The sequence below is a fragment of the Bos mutus genome, chromosome 3 (genome assembly GCF_027580195.1).
Source record: "Bos mutus isolate GX-2022 chromosome 3, NWIPB_WYAK_1.1, whole genome shotgun sequence".
Classification (NCBI taxonomy): Eukaryota; Metazoa; Chordata; class Mammalia; order Artiodactyla; family Bovidae; genus Bos; species Bos mutus.
This window is the reverse complement of record NC_091619.1, coordinates 97,578,718-97,597,558: the sequence shown is the minus strand read 5'-3', so window position 1 is coordinate 97,597,558 and position 18,841 is coordinate 97,578,718. Positions and strand designations below refer to the sequence as shown.

The 18,841-nt window shown below is 53.8% G+C and overlaps 1 protein-coding gene across 1 annotated transcript in view; it reads left to right on the top strand.

The window, feature by feature from the left end:
* Positions 1-18,841, top strand: part of LOC102283473 (fatty-acid amide hydrolase 1) — a 28,523-nt gene extending 9,682 nt beyond the window's left edge. Inside the window, exons 4-17 of the mRNA XM_070368121.1 lie at positions 5,090-5,203; positions 7,056-7,190; positions 7,396-7,529; positions 7,612-7,818; positions 8,069-8,109; positions 8,330-8,454; positions 10,452-10,577; positions 11,104-11,201; positions 12,620-12,719; positions 12,980-13,020; positions 13,974-14,013; positions 14,510-14,618; positions 15,146-15,291; positions 15,509-18,841. Of these exons, the coding sequence (XP_070224222.1) occupies positions 5,090-5,203; positions 7,056-7,190; positions 7,396-7,529; positions 7,612-7,818; positions 8,069-8,109; positions 8,330-8,454; positions 10,452-10,577; positions 11,104-11,201; positions 12,620-12,719; positions 12,980-13,020; positions 13,974-14,013; positions 14,510-14,618; positions 15,146-15,291; positions 15,509-15,637 (1,545 nt within the window). The 3' untranslated portion in view covers positions 15,638-18,841. The remainder of the gene's footprint in view (positions 1-5,089; positions 5,204-7,055; positions 7,191-7,395; positions 7,530-7,611; positions 7,819-8,068; positions 8,110-8,329; positions 8,455-10,451; positions 10,578-11,103; positions 11,202-12,619; positions 12,720-12,979; positions 13,021-13,973; positions 14,014-14,509; positions 14,619-15,145; positions 15,292-15,508) is intronic.

Below are 18,841 nucleotides of genomic sequence, written 5' to 3'. Positions count from 1 at the left end.
GAGGCTTAATTTGAAATATGCGTTTGCCCATTTGCTTCCACCTTACTGCCTGAATGAGTTGTTTTATTTTTGACTGTGCTGGGTTGTCGTTGCTGTGCGGGCTTTTCTTTAGTTGTGTGAGCTGGGGCTACTCTCTCCTTTCGGCATGCGGGCTTCTCATTGCTGTGCCTCCTCTTGTTGACGAACATAAGCTCTAGGGTGCGTGGACTTCTATAGTTATGGTTCCTGGGCTCTAGAGCACAGGCTCAGTAGTTGTGGCACATGGGCTTAGTTGCTCCATGGCGTGTGGGATCTTCCCGGACCAGGGATTGAACTTATCTCCTGCACTGGCAGGTGGATTCTTTACCACTGAGCCACCTGGGAAGCCCCCTAAGTAAGTTTTAATATCCTTTCTAGACTGAAGTGAGGGACTGCCATTGATAGACTATGACGACTCGGAGAGCCATCCCACTTGCCCACACCTCGGTGCCTCTGCACCTCTGGTTTTAACCAGAATGCCCTTCCCGCACAGACCTTCCAAGCCCCTTTGTCAAAATCCCACTGGATTACAAATGCCTCTCCCTTCAACTGGATCTGACCTGTAGTTCCATCTCCTGGCATCTCCAAGACCAACTTGAAGCTGATTTTAAAACAAGTCAGTAAATGAATGGGAGAACAGTATGGTTTTTGTTTCAGTCAATGTCCATGGTCACATGATAGAATGGAATGTATATCTTGAAATAGAACAGATGTGATTAAAAAAATAACAACAATAAACCATGAATAAAATTAAAAAAAAAAAAAAACAACTTGGAGGACCATCTAGGGTATCTGAAATTAGGACAGTAGGTGGTTCAGGAGAAAAACAGGTTAAGGAGGGGCAGTGATTCAATGACAGCTGTAATATCCTATGCTTGGAAAAAAAGGCATACAGATGGGCACATGCTTGGTGAGATCTTATTTGTATACTTCCCTGCATTCTCCATATAAATTTTAATTTCCTCCATGTTCTTAGATTGGCCTCCTGGACATGCAGACTTACTCTGGTGTCTTGTGAAAGAGAAAATGTCTCAGCTGCCTGATAACTAGTTGAAGACTTAAAAATAGCTGTTAACAACAGTGTCATCAACTGTCAACACAGAAGAGCAGAGGAAAGAATGAACATTTGTGCTGAGAATTGAGAGGAGCTCACTGACAGCTTCTAGCTGAGATGCACAGGGCCTCTGTGGACACCCTGGGTGAGGTGGGGAATGGTGGTGATCAGGCTCCTGCTGGTCATTACCCCAGTGTGGTGGGCTCTCTGGTGATATTTACTTTCTTCCACAAACTGGTAGGCACTTTTTCGTTTTTTACAATGAGCACATATGTATATAATTGGAAAAAAATCTTGCTATTTTCATTGTGAGGGGAGAAACGCAAGGCATAGAACTGTGTGTATACTATGATCCCTCTGTCCAAAAATAGAATATATATAAACAACTATATACATTGTGGATTCTTCACAAACATTTTTTTTTTCTCCTATGAGGTTTCATCAGAAACTGTAAACTATGGTTTCCTTTTCAGAAGAGGAATTTGTCAAGGGGGTCCTAGAGGTGGGGGGAGTGTTTCCTTTCCATTTCGCATATCTTAAAAAAAAAAAAAAGTCATCAGGGGTTGTCTGGGCTTCCCTGATGGCTCAGATTATAAAGAATCTGCCTGCAGTGCAGATACCTGGATTCAATCCCTGGGTCGGGAAGATCCCCTAGAGAAGGGCATGACTACCCAGTCCAGTATTCTTGCCTGGAGAATCCCAAGGACAGAGGAGCCTGGCGGGCTACAGTCCATGGGGTCACAGTCAGACACGACTGAAGCAATTTAGCACACAGGGGTTATCTAGTATGTTGGGGGTAGATCATGGATCCATTTTTTCTCCTTGTAGCTCCTTGTGTCATTAAAAAAAGAAAAAAGAAAAGAAAAAAATCCCAAGTAAATGTTGTATCCCTTTAACAAATTTGGGGAAGAATATTCCTGATATTGAGGCTGGATTTCAAAGGCTGTGTGGTGGGTGTGTGCGATGGGTGTTCAGCTTTGGGTGTGAGGTGGGAGTGAGTGGGCTGTGTCACATTGAGGGGGCAGAGGGGGCTCTGACAGGACCTCAGCCTAGAAACATCTCCTGGACCTTGTGGTGGGAGGCAACCTGAAGGGGACAGGCAAGGTGAGGTCGTTGTTGTGCTGTGTGGTCTGGTGACAAAGCTTTGGCAGAGAAGCCAGCTAGGTGGCCTCTGTGTGACCCAGTAGAGAAAGGGTCGGCAGTGGCAAGTGTCTCAGTAGAGGAGACAGAGAGGTGGCCATTTTCCAGAGCTACTTAGGGGCGTGGTGACCGATTAGATGTGGGTGGAAGAAGGGGGAGCTGAGGACAGATGGCAGCGTCCTTCCTTGCGTGAAGAGGAGCCGGTGGAAAGGAGATAGGAGGCAGTGAGCTCAGGGGAAGGACACAGGAACAGAGGGAACAAAAGGAATAGCCCAGCGAGCGGGTCTGAGCTCAGTTGGGTCAGGCGAAGGATGATTTGGAGGCGGAAGGACCATCTAGAGGCCATGTGATAGGTGTAGGGCCTGGAGGGAAGCCAAGAGGCGGCATGACTTCTAGCATCAGAGAGGGAAGAGCAGGTGCCCAGAGGAACCTCCGGGAGCCTTTGACTCTTCCTATGTCTGGCTCCTTTTTGTGCTTCAGGTCATAGCTGAAACAATGTCTCCACCTGCCCAGTGCATCTGAGTCAATCCCCTGTTCTTTCTGTCACAGATTCTGTTTACTTCCTTTCTCACACTTATCGTGATCTGCCATCATTTATTAACTTTCTTTCTCTTTTTTTATTTAAAAATTTATTTTATTTTAAAAAACTTTGGCTGTGCTGGGTCTCTGTTGCGGCACGCCAGCTTTCTCTAGTTGCTTTGTGTGGGCTTATCTTGTTGTGGAGCACAGGTTCTAGAGGAGGGGTCCCCAGCCCCTACCAGCCGGTAGCAGTCCATGGCGGGTTGGGAACCAGCTGCACAGCAGGAGGTGAGCTCTGGGGCAGGTGACTGAAACTTCATGTGCCACTCCCCATTGCTCGAATTATTGATGAACATCCCCCCACCCCCATACCTCCTTCCCACCCCTCCTTCCTGTGGAAAAATTGTCTTCCTTGAAACCAGTCCCTGGTGCCAAATAGGCTGGGGACTGCTACTGCAGAGCCTGGAGGCTCAGTAGTTGCCCTGCCGCATGTGGGATCTTAGTTCCCCAACTAGGGATCGAACCTCCATCTCCTGCACTGGAAGGCAGATTCTTAACCACTGGACCAGGGATGTCCCTTGTGTTATTAAAATTTCTTTTCTTCTTTTTCAAATTCTTTTTCTCAATTACTTTGTTTTCTTGAAGGTAAGCTCTAAGATCAGGGACTTGTCTGTCTCGGCTAACTCTAAATTCATAGCCCTAACATAGTGCTCGACACAGAGTAGGTGCTCAGAACATGTGTGTTGACTGGCTGAACGAGTGGATGACAGTAGCAGCGTAGAGGAGGGAGGGAACCCCGGGAAAGGGGTATGCCTGTGCCCAGGAGGAGTCTGAAGTCAGCCCTGTGAACGCCTCCATGAGACTTGGAGCAGAATGAAGAGTTGAGTGTTTGTTGTGTTGGGCAACGAGGAAGTCCCTGGTGAGTTTGGCAAGAGCAGAGGAGGGTAGAGATGAGATGTGGTGGCTGAACTCAGATGCTCTCCTAATTAGCCCAAAGCCCTTGAGGGGGAAGCCAGTGAGGTATGCAGGCAGGGGCTGATCCCAGAGACTCTGGAGGCCTCTGAGACCTGGCAGTGAGTGTCTGACCAACATCCCTCCTCCGTCGGAGAGCTCTTCCCTGACCACCCTCTACCTGTGTGCTGCCCACTCAATACATCCATGTTATTTTCTTTATTTCTGGCTATCTAAAATTCTTATTTGTTTACTTATAAATGATCTCTGTGTGTTAGTTGCTCAGTTGTGTCCAACTCTTTGTAACTCTATGGACTGTAGCCCCCCAGGCTCTGTCCATGGGATTCTCCAAGCAAGAGTACTGTAGTGGGTTGCCATTTCCTTCTCCAGGGGATCTTCCTGACCCAGGGATTAAACTCGGGTCTCCTGCATCGCAGGCAGATTCTTTATCACCGAGCCACCAAATTATCTCCTCACTCCCAACTCTACACCTTGTTGAAGCTCCCCCAAAGCCTGGAGGTGACTTTCTTGTTCACTGCTGTATCCCCATGTCTAGCATGGTCCTTGGTACAGAGTAGATGCCTAATATATGTATTTATGGAATGAATGGAAAAAACCTCTCTCTTTGATGTGGCTCTAGCTTCAACCCCAGCCACCTTAGACAGGGTTTTCTTCTTTCTGCCCTCCCCTGCCAAAGGGTTGAGTAGTTAAGTGCAGGTGGACAGCCAGTGGGCAGCTTGTGCTGAATGGGCAGAGAACTATAGTTTATCTGTAAGTCCTAATCAAAGCACTTTCCCTCTGTGAACGTCAGTTTCTTTAAGCTGTGCAATGGGAATGGTGGTAACATTTAATCCAAACACAGAGCATATCAACAAGGTGTGTGGCCACACTCAGCAACCACTGTGCTAAGCTGCTTCAGTCTTGTCCAACTCTCTGCAATGCTATGGACTGTAGCCCGCCAGGCTCCTCTGTCCATGGGATTCCCCAGACAAGAATACTGAAGTGGGTTGCCATACCCTTCTCCAGAGACTCTTCCCCACCCAGGGGCTGAACCCTTGTCTCCTACGTCTCCTGCATTGGCAGGTGGGTTCTTTACCACTAGCGCCACCTGGCAAGTTTTTTCATAATGGTCTAATACTCAGCCTGGGCGTGGCCTCTCCCTGGGCCCCCCTCAAGTGAGCTTCTGGAAGAGATAGATCTGTACTGTCCACAGGTGGCAAGGGCCTGCCCAGCTGGAGCACATTTGTGATGTCAGAGACGCGGGTGGGCATGTCTGTTATGGCCTGGCATGTGACAGTGAGCACATGCTTGGTAGATGTTGGGATGTGGGGGCATGGGCCATAGGTGTCTGCTGCAGGCACCTGGGGCCTGGGGGGAGTAGGGGACTGATCCGAGGTGTCTCCCCAGAACCCTGACCTGGACTCAGAGGCGCTGCTGGCCCTGCCCCTGCCTCAACTGGTACAGAAGTTACACAGTGGGGACCTGTATCCCGAGGCTGTGCTCTTCACCTACATAGGAAAGGTAAGGCCAGGGAGTGACCCCACTCCTTCCTCCCCTCTCTGTACAAGGCTGTGGGAAAACCTGGCTGGAGGGCCATGGTGGGACCACAGTGCCAAGGGCTGCCAGGGAGAGAGGGAGGGAGCCAGAGCTGTGTGTGTGTATGAGAGAGAGAGAGAGAAGGCTCTGTGTGTGTGCATGTGCTGGGGACACTGAGCATGTTGTCCTACCTAGAAACCTGGCTTTTAGCCCAGACTTCCCACCCCATTCCGCCCCCACGCCATCAGTCACTGAGTCTGGTCTGTTCCCTTTTAGAGCTCCCCCTAGACCATCCCCTTGTCTCCCCCGCTACCCTGGTCTTCCACCAGTCTCTGTCCAGGACCAAGCACCAGTCTCCTGGCCAGCTGCCCGCTCAGCATTCCAGCATCCTCTCTGGTCAAGGATTCCGGGGCTTGGGGCATCGGCAGCTCAGCTGCTGGCAGTTACCTGGCCCCCATAGCCTGCTGTGCTCTGGGGTTGCCTTTACCTGCAAGGCTCTTCTCCCTCCTCTTGCCCTGCTCAGTGCAACAGGCTCTCCTGAGTCTTCAGGGCCCAGAGAGGAGTCACGTCTTCCAGGAAGCCTCCCATAACCCTCCTCCCCTCCCAGTCTGGGTTAGGGTTTCCTCTTCAGTGGTCACTTACTAACAGCACATTTCTCATCACATTTTGGGGCTTGTCTTGTCTTTCTCTTTCCCAAGGCACATGGGTGGGCTTTTGGTGGACAGAGTCTTATTTGTCTTTGTACCTTAGGGCCTACCACGATGTCCTTTATATGTTGATAGTGAGTGCTCAAGAAATGTGTTTGAAACGAAATGAAGGAAGAAATTGTGCTTTATGAAAATGACTTGTATGTGATATGATCTCTCGGAAGAGAGTACGTGGCAGTGACTGTGACCCCTAAGCAGGTGGACATGAGTGCCAGGCATGTGAGAGTGGTGTGAGTGACTGCAGCTGAGAAGGGACAGAGAGGGACTGTGGAGAAAGGACTGGACACCCCTGGGTCGGGCGCATTGAAAGGACACAGTCTGAACAGATGGGGTTGCTTCTTTCAAATCCATGTCCCTGAAAAAGCTCCAGCCCTTCAGAGGGAGCATCCACAGAGAGCATTCTGGCTACAGATTGGCCTCCTCTTTTCCTGCCCTGGTCAGCAGACAGATTTCACATACCTGAGTTGGCAATAGGGCCACAGTCATGTTCTTAACAGCTGGTATCAGTCAGCCATTCCTCAGATTCAGGTGTTCCTTTCACCTGGGCAGGTGTGGGCCGGGCCTGGGGCAGAGGAGCGTGCTGCATGCCAGGAAGCAGAAGCCTGGGTCTAGCCCTGCTCTGCACTGACTCCTGGTGCGACTCAACATGGGGATCTAGCCTCACTGGGCACCGGTGTGGCTTGAAGGAGGAGGTGAGTGGGGTGGCCAAGGGTCACCCTCCCCTTAGGTCGGCCTCTGGAGGGCATCTGAGGTCAGTCAGTATCTTGTTCCTTTGAGTGTCATGGTCCTCGGAGCACACACATACTCTCTATTCATCTCTGGAGGACACCTGAGGTCAGTATCTTGTTCCTTTGAGTGTCCTGGTCCTCAGAGCACTCCCTCTGTCTGTCTTGGAGTTGAAGGTCAGAGACAGCCTGGGTAAGGCTGGGCCGCATGTCCGCAATGAGGCCAGTGCTGGGCCTGCTTACCCTCTGTGCTCCTGGCCCTGGGTCAGGTTAATGGTTACCCTGTCACTGGGTGGTATATTTGAAAAGGCCAATCTTACGCTATGTTGATTTTGCCACAGTCGAAAAAACAAAAGAAACCAGCCTCACCGCACTCTGTCGTATGTCCATTTCTCCCTACCCCAGGCCTGGGAAGTCAACAAAGGGACTAACTGTGTGACCACCTACCTGGCAGACTGTGAGACTCAGCTGTGCAAGGTCCCAAGACAGGGCCTGCTCTATGGTGTCCCCGTGAGCCTCAAGGAGTGCTTCAGCTATAAGGTGCGCCCTGCCCCAGTCCCTGCCAGCCAGCTCTGGGTCCTGGGTCACCCTGGGCCCTCAGAGGAAGTCCTAGGGCCAAAGGCCTTGAGAGGGCACTGCAGGTGTGTCCTGCCTTGGCCTGTGGGGCGGTGGTGGGAGCAGACCCTGTGTGTTGAAGCCCCCCTGGCTCATCAACCATGTCCCTCTCACCCATCCGTCCTTCTAGGGCCAGGACTCGACACTGGGCTTGAGCCTGAACCAGGGGGTGCCAGCGGAGGGTGACTGTGTGGTGGTGCAGGTGCTGAAGTTGCAGGGCGCTTTGCCCTTCGTGCACACCAATGTCCCCCAGTCCATGTTCAGGTTGGGTCCCAGGGGTGCAGGGTGGGGGGCAGGGGCACCGGTACCAACATGACAGGGGCTGACCCCTTCCCACTTCCTCCAGCTTTGACTGCAGTAACCCCCTCTTTGGCCCGACCATGAACCCATGGAATTCTTCCAAGAGCCCAGGTGGCTCCTCAGGGGGCGAGGGGGCCCTCATTGCCGCTGGGGGCTCCCCACTGGGCTTAGGCACCGACATTGGAGGCAGCATCCGCTTTCCCTCAGCCTTCTGTGGCATCTGCGGCCTCAAACCCACAGGGAACCGCCTCAGGTAGGATGTAGGTGGTGGGTGGAGGGAGCCCCTGAGTCCTGCTGTGTGACCTTGGCCTAGCTTCCCACCTCTCCGGGCTCCAGGCAGGGATTCCCTGACTGGGGTTTTGCTAGGAGGTAATGTCACAGTACCACCAGCCCCTGGTTCCTTGTTTCCAAAGTGGTGAGAGAGTTGGGGGCTGCTGACTGGATGTGGGGCCGGGCAGCGGGTGGCCATTTCCCATTTCCAACATCTTGTGTTTCTTATCCAGCAAGAGTGGTCTGAAGGGCTGTGTCTATGGACAGGTAGCAGGTGAGGTCTGTGGTTCCCTCTGTGCCCTGGAGGAGGGGGGTCTGCCCCTTTGCCCCTGCCTCTCCTCGGGGCAGTGTTGGGCCCCAAGGCCACTCTAGGTCTGCCTTTCTACCTCCTATCTGCTCACACTCCAGGGCTCCAGCCCAACCCTTGTTTGGACCCAGCCCCGGAACCCCCCGGGGCTGGGTGATCTCTCTCTCCTCCCCTCCCTGCCCCACAGTACAGCTCGCGGTTGGCCCCATGGCCCGGGACGTGGAGAGCCTGGCACTGTGCATGCGAGCGCTGCTGTGTGAGGACATGTTCCGCTTGGACCCCACCGTGCCCCCCTTGCCCTTCAGGGAGGAGGTGAGCAGTGGTGGGGGTGGGCATGGGGATGGATTCGGGGCTCACTGGTGCTCCTGAGCCCTTGCAGGCAGGCCTGGGAGGCCCTGTCTCTTGAAAACCAGCCCCCGGGGGTCTAGGGCCAGCACTAGCACCTCTGCTGGTGGTGGCACCGTGGTAAAGAAACCGCCGGCCAATGCAGGAGATACAGGAGGCATGGGTTCAATCCCTGGGTCGGGAAGATTCCCTGGAGAAGGAAATGGCAACCCACTCCAGTATCCTTGCCAGGATAATCCCATGGACAGAGGAGTCTAGCGGGCTACAGTCCATGGGGTTGCAAAGAGTCAAACGTGACTGAGTGACTGAGCACAGCAGCACCTCTGCAAACAGCCACCAGATGGTGCCCTTTCCTGCATTTGGAAATCCCAAGTCTTTCAAATTGGCTGGCTGGGAGCCAGAGCCTTGGAGCTGTCGCTGTGGAACAGGAGGGACTTGAGGCTAAGAACAGCTTGAGGGAGAACTCCTGAACCTCTTCTGTGTTTGACAAGCCAGTAAACAGGAGCCTTTCTTACAGCATTCATTTCTCTATCCCCAGCCTCCGGCAGAATGCTTGGCACGGAGGCTGAGTGAGTTAAGAACAGTTAAAAGCGGAGCGTTCTCTCTCCCAGAGAAAGCTGGGATTTGTGGGCAGGGATCTATCAGATACTGGCTTCCTCCAAGTATCACCAGCCTGTAGATCAGATAAGGCTGGGTGTATTAACTGTCTGTGGTGAGGGAGGGCGCTGCCCACACAGAGCCTTAGTAGCATGGGGGAGGAGCACAAAGTTAGAATATTGACGTTAGTTTGTCGGTGGATATGTCAATGATAGCTCATTTGGTAAAGAATCCGCCCGCAATGTGGGAGACTTGGGTTCGATCCCTGTGTTGGGACGATCCCCTGGAGAAGGGAAAAGCTACCCACTCCAGTATTCTGGCCTGGAGAATTCCATGGAGTGTATAGTCTATGGGGTCGCAAAGAGTCATTTCATGTCAGTGTAGGGGGTTGGTTAGGATTGAGTCATACTGTAATTAGTTAGGACTGGTGGGTACAGCGAGGTGAGGATTCTGAGGAGAGCAATTCAAGAAGTCTTGGAGGATAAACTGTCATTTGGTGATCCTATTGAAGAGCTGATGGGTCTTTTAAGAATGACTAATAAAGTTATCTGTACTTTACGAGCAACAGATTTCAGGAGTACTCAAGTTAGAGATGTGAGCAGTGCTATAGTGTGTGCTTAGTCACTCAATCGTGTCCGACTCTGCAACCCCATTGATTGTAGCCCTTGGGGCTCCTCCGTCCATGGGAATTCTCCAGGCAAGAATACTGGAGTGAGTTGCCATGCCCTCCTCCAGGAGGTATAGTAAAGCTATGTTTATGTAGACTGTGTAAGCTGTGTGGTGTAAGTGCCGTTTCTCAGCGATCTGGCATTACTCCCTACAGACCTCTTGCCTGGGAAGGGGTGAGGGCCCCTGGGCAGCATGAGATCTGGGCTGGGGTGAGGGAGGGCAAGCTCCCACTCCTCAGCTGAGGAGATGTTCTAACTCTACCCAAGGGCCCCCTTCCCCAGAGGGAGGAGAGGCAATGAGGTCCCTGTCCCAGGGTCTGGAACAATCTATTATGGGAGCCAGGACTTACATCCTTGAAACAGGCTGTGGACGCCTGGGTTTCTGCCCTGATGTTGCTACTCTACCCTGACGAGTGGCCTGGGGCAAGTCCCGGCCCTGCTCAGGGCCTGTCTCCCTGTCTAGACCTGAAGCCTGTGGAATCCTCCTTCTTGCTCTGTCCACCTGCAGAGTCACTGGGAAGGTGTTTTGTGAAGGGGTCAGATACAACAGGGGCTGGCCTCCCTGGAGGTCAGTTTTTGGGGATCTAGGCAGCAGCCTCAAAGCTGTGTCTGGGGCTGAGTAATGGCTCTGAGCTCTGGGAGCCCTGCTTCGGGCCACCGTCTCCTGACCTGACTCTGACTCGTGCATGCTGCCCCCAGATCTACAGGAGCTCTCAGCCCCTGCGTGTAGGGTATTATGAGACTGACAACTATACCATGCCCACGCCGGCCATGAAGCGGGCCCTGCTGGAGACCAAGCAGAGACTCGAGGTTGCTGGCCACACGGTATGCTGGGCGGGGCGAGGGGGGGAACCCAAAGGTCCTGGCATTGCCCCTCCTTCAGGGAAGCCTTCTAGGTACCCATGGCTGCCACCCATCCCTGGCACCCTTGCACCCTGATTGTTCTGAGATTGGGGCCGCAAATTCGATCCCTGGGGGACCAGTAAAAAGGGGCTGATCAGAAGTATTGGGGTACATGCTTGATGGTGACCTCACCTCTGAGCTGGGATGTGGGAGCTGCATGGAGTGGTCCTTCCTCGTCAACCACAAACAGTGGTGCACAGCTGTCCAGGGGTTCTCAGCGCCCTGAGATGGCAGGCTTGGGGTCGTTCACCTGAGACAGGCTTATATGTGGTTCCAGGCTCCTCTCAGGATACACATCTTATGGGGAGTTATCACAGGCCAACAAGGGTGCCTTTGTGGCTCCAGTGAGGGCACCGTGAGGGCTGAGGGCTGCCTTGACAGTGTGTTTTTGGGGATGGGACCCAAGGGTTTCTAGGTCTGGGAACCTTACATGCCTCCATCTCTGCAGCTGGTTCCCTTCCTGCCGAGCAACATACCTCATGCTCTGGAGACCCTGGGCACAGGTGGACTGTTCAGTGACGGTGGCACGACCTTCCTACAGAACTTGTGAGTGACTGGGTTTGGGGGTGGGTGGTGGGATCAGGACATGGGTAGATGCAGGGAGAGCAGCTGAGTGCTGTGTTCCTCTCTGGGACAGGCCACTGGGGAAGATGGAGGACAGGCCTTGGCAGAACCTGAAGAAGGCCTGGAGCTTCCTGGGCAGGGACCTTACCATCCCTCCAGCTTCAAGCTGAGCCTAGAGCTGCCTTGTCAGGGAGACCTTGGAAAGGTGCCAGTGTGGGGAGAGGCAGGATTGAGCAGCCCTGGCCTGGCACCGGGCTGAGTTGTGCAGGACGTTGCTTATCTATTGGGGAAAGATTGAGAAATAAGGGTGGAATCAAGCAGGAGGGCAAGGGTGTACACCTGCCATTACTCCACACTCCTTGGATTTGTGCCACATCTTCCGCCTTTGAGCAGGATCTGTTTTCTTGTCTGAAAAGTCAGAAGATTGGACCACACCAGCTTTACGAGGCTTTGCAGAGCTCATATTTGAGAAGCTGGTCCCACAGGGATGTTTTCAGTTCTAAAGGCTGATGGGGGCAGGGCAGGTCTGTGAAGATGCTTCCTGGGGACATGCCCAGATTGAATGGACTTCTGCCAGTAGCCAAGTATGATCTGGGAGGCTTCCCTGGTAACTCAGCTGGTAAAGAATATGCCTGCAATGCAGGAGACCCCGGTTCGATTCCTGGGTCGGGAAGATCGGCTGGAGAAGGGATACCCACTCCAGTATTCTTGGGCTTCTCTGGTGGCTCAACTGGTAAAGAATCCACCTGCAATGCGGGAGAGCTGGGTTCGATCCCTGGGTTGAGAAGATCCCCTGGAGAACGGAACGGCTACCCACTCCAGTATTCTGGCCTGGAGAATTCCATGGACTATTCCATGGGGTTGCAAAGAGTTGGACACGACTGAGCAACTTTCACTTCAGTGGAAAGAGCCACCCCTCAGTTTGGCCCTCAGGGTGAGACTTCAGAATCAGCTGCCTGAGACCTTTCCCTGAGATTGAGAGCAGAGATAGCCTCAGAGGCAAGGAATACTGTACCCACTCGGGATTAAACCACTTGTGCCTCCAGGCTGGCATCAGCATCTGTGGGGGGATGCCCTCGGCAGTATCTTTGGGCCAGGGAGATGCTTCCCACAGTTCTTATTGCTCTGAGCTGAGTTTGCAATGGAGGGAGACAGGGAGCCCTGCCTTAGGGAGCTCCAGTGGATATGGGTAGAGCCTAAGCATCCCAAAGGGTCTGCAGACACATGTCGCATATTGGAAAGCAGAGGCTGGGATGAAGGGGCTGGAGGCTGTGGTTACTGGAGTCTGGTGAGGAGGGAGGTAGAGTCACTGAGTGGAGACTGGGGGATGCCGCAGGTGGGGGTGAGCCAGGAGGGACGCCTTGGGTAGATGTGCCTGGACTGGACCCTTTGTCTCCCAGCAAAGGTGATTTCGTGGATTCCTGCCTGGGGGACTTGATCTCAATTCTGAGGCTGCCCGGATGGCTTAAAGGACTGCTGGCTTTCATGATGAAGCCTCTGGTGAGGGCACAAGGAAGGGAAGGGTGGGCACCACTGGGCTCTTTCCCCCTTCCCTTAGCCTCCTTTTCTTCTCAGCCCCTACCCTATCTCTTTTCCTCCCCTCATGCTCTTCAATCTTCAGCCAACCTGCTTGCTGAGAGGAGTGCTGACCTGGGGCCTGCGGGGAGGGACAGAAGGAGGAGGCCTAGGTGGCTTGGCCTGAAGATTATTGCCATACCTGGCCTAAAGTCTAGTCACTGACAGTGTCTGTTCTATTGCAGCTCCCAAGGTTATCAGCCTTTCTCAACAATATGAAATCTCGGTAAGAGTTTTTCCCACGCCCAGATGCCTGCACAACTGTCCCCCTGACCTGGGTCCAAGTGCTTTCCAATGGGAAACGATGAGAAAAGTAGCTTCTGAGGCTGGAAGTGGTCTAAGCAGGGTGGCAACCTCTGTGGCCTTGGGCGGGGGGGCAGTCTTGAATATGTCTTAGCAAGATACAGGAAAGGCTGGAGAGTAAGGTCCTGAAGGAGAGCAAGGTTGGGAGAAGATGAAGAGGAGGAGATTGCCCTGCCTGGACATGGGTGGAAAGGCCCAGAAAGGAGCTAGTGGGTGGCAAGGAGCGGGGGATATTGGGGACCCGTGAGAGGTGCTGGTTTTAGAGACCAAACTGCACTGCGCCTGCTCCTGCCTGCCCCTCGGGGCCTCAAGCCAGAGAAGATGGGAGTAAATTGCCTGATTCTCAGGCCCTTACAGCTTGTGGACTTGCCTTTTCTTTCATGTGTGTGTGCTAAGTCACTTCAGTTGTGTCCAGCTCTTTTTGACTCAATGGACTGGAGCCCGCCAGGCTCCTCTGTCCAGGGGCTTCTCCAGGCAAGAATACTGGAGTGGGTTGCATGCCCTCCTCCAGGGGATCTTCCCCACCCAGTGATTGAACCTATGTCTCCTGTGGCTCCTGCATTGCAGGTGGCTTCTTTACCGCTGAGCCATGGGGGAAGCCCATTCCTCTCTCACTACCAGGCATTGAGGACCTTGGGTGGCTCTGTGTCCTAAGAATAGCTGGGGGTCTGGCCTAAGTCCCTCTTGGGGACTCCATGGGATATGAACTTAGGGATTAGAACTTCTGCCCCGCACTGCTTTCTTCTCAGAGTGCCCTGGAATTGAGAAGGGTCTGAGAAGGAAGGGAATCTGGGAGATTTTGAGAGTAGGGGCCTGATGTTGCTAATCCCCATGGCTGTGATCATCATGGTCGGTGACTCCACTCCCTCTGTCCAGGTCAGCCAGAAAGCTCTGGGAACTACATCATGAGACTGAGGTGAGGCCAGAGCCCCTGGACTAGAGTAGGGCGGGTGGGGGTGGGGCCGGACAGGGCATATGCCTTGGGGTCTCTTGGAAACTGGTCCCTCTGGTCCCCTGGAGTGGCCCATCATCCCCTGCTCCCACTCCCTGGATTGGACCGTTTGGGGCCTGCTCTGTGACCCTCACTTGCCTGGAGGCCCATTGTAGGGGCCTGGGTCAGCCTGGGTGGGACTCCTGCCCTGGACACCTCTTTGCCACTCTGGTGCTGCCTGTAACCAGCACTCCGTGGCCCCACCCTGGCAGGAAGAGTGGTCTCTGTGGTTCCGTGGAGCATTTGATGCCCCCTGAAAGCATCCCTGTCTGAATATCCCAAGGTCCTCCATGCTATCGTGGCTCAGTTCAGATCTGGGGCAGGCATGGGGCCAGTCACCCCGCCTCAGTGCCTGTGCTGCAGAGTCCATGTAATGGGTTGGGTCTGAGAGCTTCACTGGGTGTGCGGGTGTCCTCCACAGGTATACCGGCACTCTGTGATGGCCCAGTGGAGAGCCCTGGAGCTGGATGTGCTGCTCACCCCCATGATGGGCCCTGCTCTGGACCTGAACGGCCCAGGCAAGGCCACAGGTGAGGCTGGCAGCCCCATCACATCCCTCTCAGCTGTCTCTTCTCTTCTGAGTTCCACCCTGTGCCTGGTGAGGTTGCTGGGAAGCAGGAGGAGAGGACCCCTGGGGGAGGACTCCACTCCTGATAGGCTCACGGTCTGGTTGGCTGGAGAGAAGGGAGTCGGGTGGTATGCCTTGGGAGGGAATGAGCTCCTCGTCCTCAGCGATATTCAAGTTGGAGGTCTTGTTACAGAGTCTATGGTTTTGGGAGGTGGTGTTTGAAGTCCAGGTGGGATTTAGATAAACCAAGAAAACAGCAATGAAGCTGCAGAGGGGGAGGCACAGGGCAAGCACTAGCAGGCTCTCCAGCCTGCCCTGAATCCAGGTTCCTGGGCTTTGTCACTCCCACTCAAGTCTCAGCCCTAGGAGAGAACCTCTCCCTGCTGGTGGAGGCCAGTGCCATCTCTTAGGGTGGAAGATGGGGGCTCGGAGCGGACAGTCATCACGGAAGGTTGGCTGACCTGCTCCACCCCTTGTGCTGTGTCTCAGGGGCTGTCAGCTATACTCTGCTCTACAACTGCCTGGACTTCCCCGCGGGAGTGGTACCCGTCACCATGGTGACCGCTGAGGACGAGGCCCAGCTGCAGTTTTACAAGGGCTACTTTGGGGATATCTGGGACAAGACGCTGCAGAAGGCGAGTCTCTTCCCCTTGCCTCCCCGCCGGGACCCCTTCCTCTAGTGGAGAGGACAGTATAACCAGGCACAGGCCTTGTCGGCCTTTCTTAATGCAGGACCCCTAGAGACTGCGGGCGGGCCCTGCTGTGCTGCCCTCCTCCCCAGCTGGGGCGCTTCCCGGGTCTGGGTGGGGCCCTGCCTTGAGACCTCGGGTCCTGATGCCTGTGTGCCCTCAGGTTGTAAGGAAGAGCGTGGGGCTGCCCGTGGCTGTGCAGTGCGTGGCTCTGCCCTGGCAGGAAGAGCTATGTCTGCGGTTCATGCGGGAGGTGGAGCAGCTGATGAACCCGGACAAGCAGCTATCCTGACTGCGGCCCACCCGGCCCTGGAGGACCCGAGACCCGCCTGGAGCTGCGTCCAGCCTGGTCAGGGCACAGCTGCTGCCCCACCAGGAAGTGTTCAGCCTGGGCTGAGGCTTCCGAGTCCCCCCTCCGTCACCCTCTACAAGAAGCCCAGACCCATGGACTCTGGACCTCACTTCCTCCCCAGGTCCGCTCTCTGTCCTGACCACCCGCCTTGCTGTGGCAGCCAGCGGGCATGACATGATGACTAACAGTCAAGAACTGGTGTCTAGTGTGTGTGTGCTTTCTGGCGGTCACTGTTAGGGCCCCGGGGTTGGACACCTGCCCTTCTAGAACCCGACTTCAGCCATGTCCATCTCCTGCTCCCAAACCTCCTGTAGTTCCCGTCACTCACAGCATGGACACAGGTTTTTCAGGGTGGCTCTTGCAGCCCCAGCTCTTCACCCTCACCCACTGTCTCCCCGTCCCGCCTTCCAACCCTCAGACTAAGCCCTACTTAGTTAGACATTGTCTTCTCTCTCTGTTCTCCCTTTGCTCCTTCCCTCTGCTGAGGAGGCCCTTTCTGCTCCTCTACCATTAAATCCTTTGAGGCCCAGCTCAGATCCCTCTTTCTCCCTCTGAACCCTGGAGTAGGGGGGCTGTTTCTGTCCAATCAGCCCTGTGTGGTGGGCATCTGCAGGTGGGTTGCCTCAGCACACTGGCTCTCCTTGATGCAGGGGCACTATTTTTACATCTTTGTCCTCAGCGGGCAGCACAGGGCTGGGTACAGGGCAGCAGGGAGCCTGGGATGCTGTTGGGGAGAGCAGCCCACAGGCCTGGGGAGGCAAGCCCAAGACAAGACGATCTGGCAGAGAGTGCTTGCAGGACCAGTCAAGGACTGGATATTATGGGAAGGCCTCCTGAAGGAGGAGAACCTGTGTTGCGTAGAGACTGAGTTTCCCAGAGGCTGAGGGAGGGGACGAGGACATCTCAGGGAGAGGGAAAAGTATGCCCGAAAACTAGGACGAGTTTGGTAGATGGAAGCACTGTGCTTCCAGGAGGAGCAGCAGAGAGGTAGGTGGGGGTCAGATCAAGGCGTTTGGGGGGCCAGTTCAGGTACTTGAATCCAGTCTCCAGGGCAGTGGGGTGCTCTTGAAAGATCACCCAGGTGTGCTGAGGAGAGTAGACTAGAATGGCAGAGCCTGGAGAGCGTAACCAGGCTGTTCCATGATCCTAGTGTGAGGAAGGGGGCCTGAGGCCTGAGCTAGGGCAGTGGTTTGGGGTGCAGGTGAGCTGTCTGGGCCTGTGTTGCTTGGTGGGCGGCGGGTAGCTCATTTGGGCTGTTCTGGGGGCTGCTTGGGCCCACAAGCAGAGCTTCCTCATGCCTCCCTGGCTCCAGCCCTAACTCTCCTGCTTGCTGTTGAAGATGTGTCTGGCCTGAGCCCTCGAGCTCAGGTGGGCCCCTGGCTCCCACTTGACTAACATCAGATTCTTTCCAGGACAACTGCTTTCCCAAGGCTTCCTTCTCTGCCCAGATTTTCCTGCTTCTCCAGAGGTGTCTTCCCCTCCACATCACGTGCCCAGTGGCACCTATACTTTCTGTCAATAGTAACCCAGCCTCAGTTGGGGCAAGTCTCAGGGCAGATATGAGCCTCCCTGGGAGCTGACTAGAGGGCCTAATCTGCACAGACACCTAGGTTGGGATGACCAAGAAGCTGCTGCACTTTGCCCTGGTTTCTTATCTGCTGCTACTGTCATTTTGGCTCATATATTTCCATGAAATCACTCAGCATCTGCCTCAGCTTCCTGCCCATTTCTGTCTTTGGTTAATGATAGCCTTGTGCTTTCAGACCTCACTTCCATTCTTTCCAGTCAATAATTCCAATCAATAACTGGGTTACTGATTCCCCTCTTGAATCCCAGCATGCCCATGCCCAGCTCTGTTTTTAGTGGTGCTGAAGCTCCTCCAAACCTGTCTGTCATCTCTCAGAGGCTCTGGGGCCTGTGTGGGTGGCAGATTTTGGTACAAACATGTTGGCTCGATCATAATCAGGGATGAGGGAAAGGTTAGACAAAGGGGCCAAGTGCTGCCAAGGGCAGAGGAGGTGGTCAGTGAGGAAGCAAGTGCCCATTGCATTCCACCCCCACAGCTACACCCTGGTCCAAGCCTCCTGCCTCTCATCTGGACACCAATAACCCAACTGGGGTCCCTGCTTCCTTCCCCACCTGTCCAATCAATCCATTTTCCGTACAGCAGCCAGAGTGATCCCATGAAAGTGTATATCAGATTGAGTCACCTCTCTCCCTAAGACCTTGCAATGGCTTCCCAATCAACCGAGATGAAAATCTGGTCTCTTCAAGTCCTTTGAGGTCCTAAGTGACATGGCCCTTGCCCACCTCCCCTGCCTCATCTTGGATGTCTCTTCCTCTCATTCCCTGTGCTCCAGCCACACGAGCACGTTATGGTCTCTTTCTCATCTCAAGCTGGTCCCTGCTCCAGAGCCTTTGTGTTAGCTGTCCCTCTGCTCGGAACTCTTGACACCAATGTCACCCTCCCTGATCACCTACTTGGAGAACAGCTTCCTCTGACGTCTTCTAACATGTCACCCCTTGGACTTAATACCATTGTCACTATCTAGGATCATATGGGTTTTTTTTTTTTTTGTCTCCACTCAAGTAAGCTTCCTGAGAACTGCACTTTGTCATGCTCATCACAGATTCAGCATGTGGAATGGTTCCTATAGGGTGTTTAGTTAATTCAGTGAACACCAAGTGAGCATCTACTAGGGACCAGGAGCTGTATTTGATGCTGGGACTGCAGTGATATATGGGGCAGACTAGGGTTTTGTCCTCTTGGATCTGCATTCTGGAGTATATTTTTTGAATGAAAGGCAGGCAGGTGTGCTATTAAAGACCTACATCTTTAATGTGCATGCTCAGTCTCTTCAGTCATATCTGACTCTTTGTGACGCTATGGACTGTAGCCTGCCAAGCTCCTCTGTCCATTGAGATTCTCCAGGCAATAATTCTGGAGTGGGTTGCCGTACTCTCCTCCACATATTTAATACTTAATACATGGAGTGATAAGATTATTTTTAATCAGGGCAAGTGAGAAGGACATTCTGAATATGAGCCAACTAATATTTAGGCCCTTCATAGTCATCATGTCATTTTATCCTACTAACCATGTTATGTGTATTTGTGTTCTCACTTTGCAGAAAGGCCCCACAG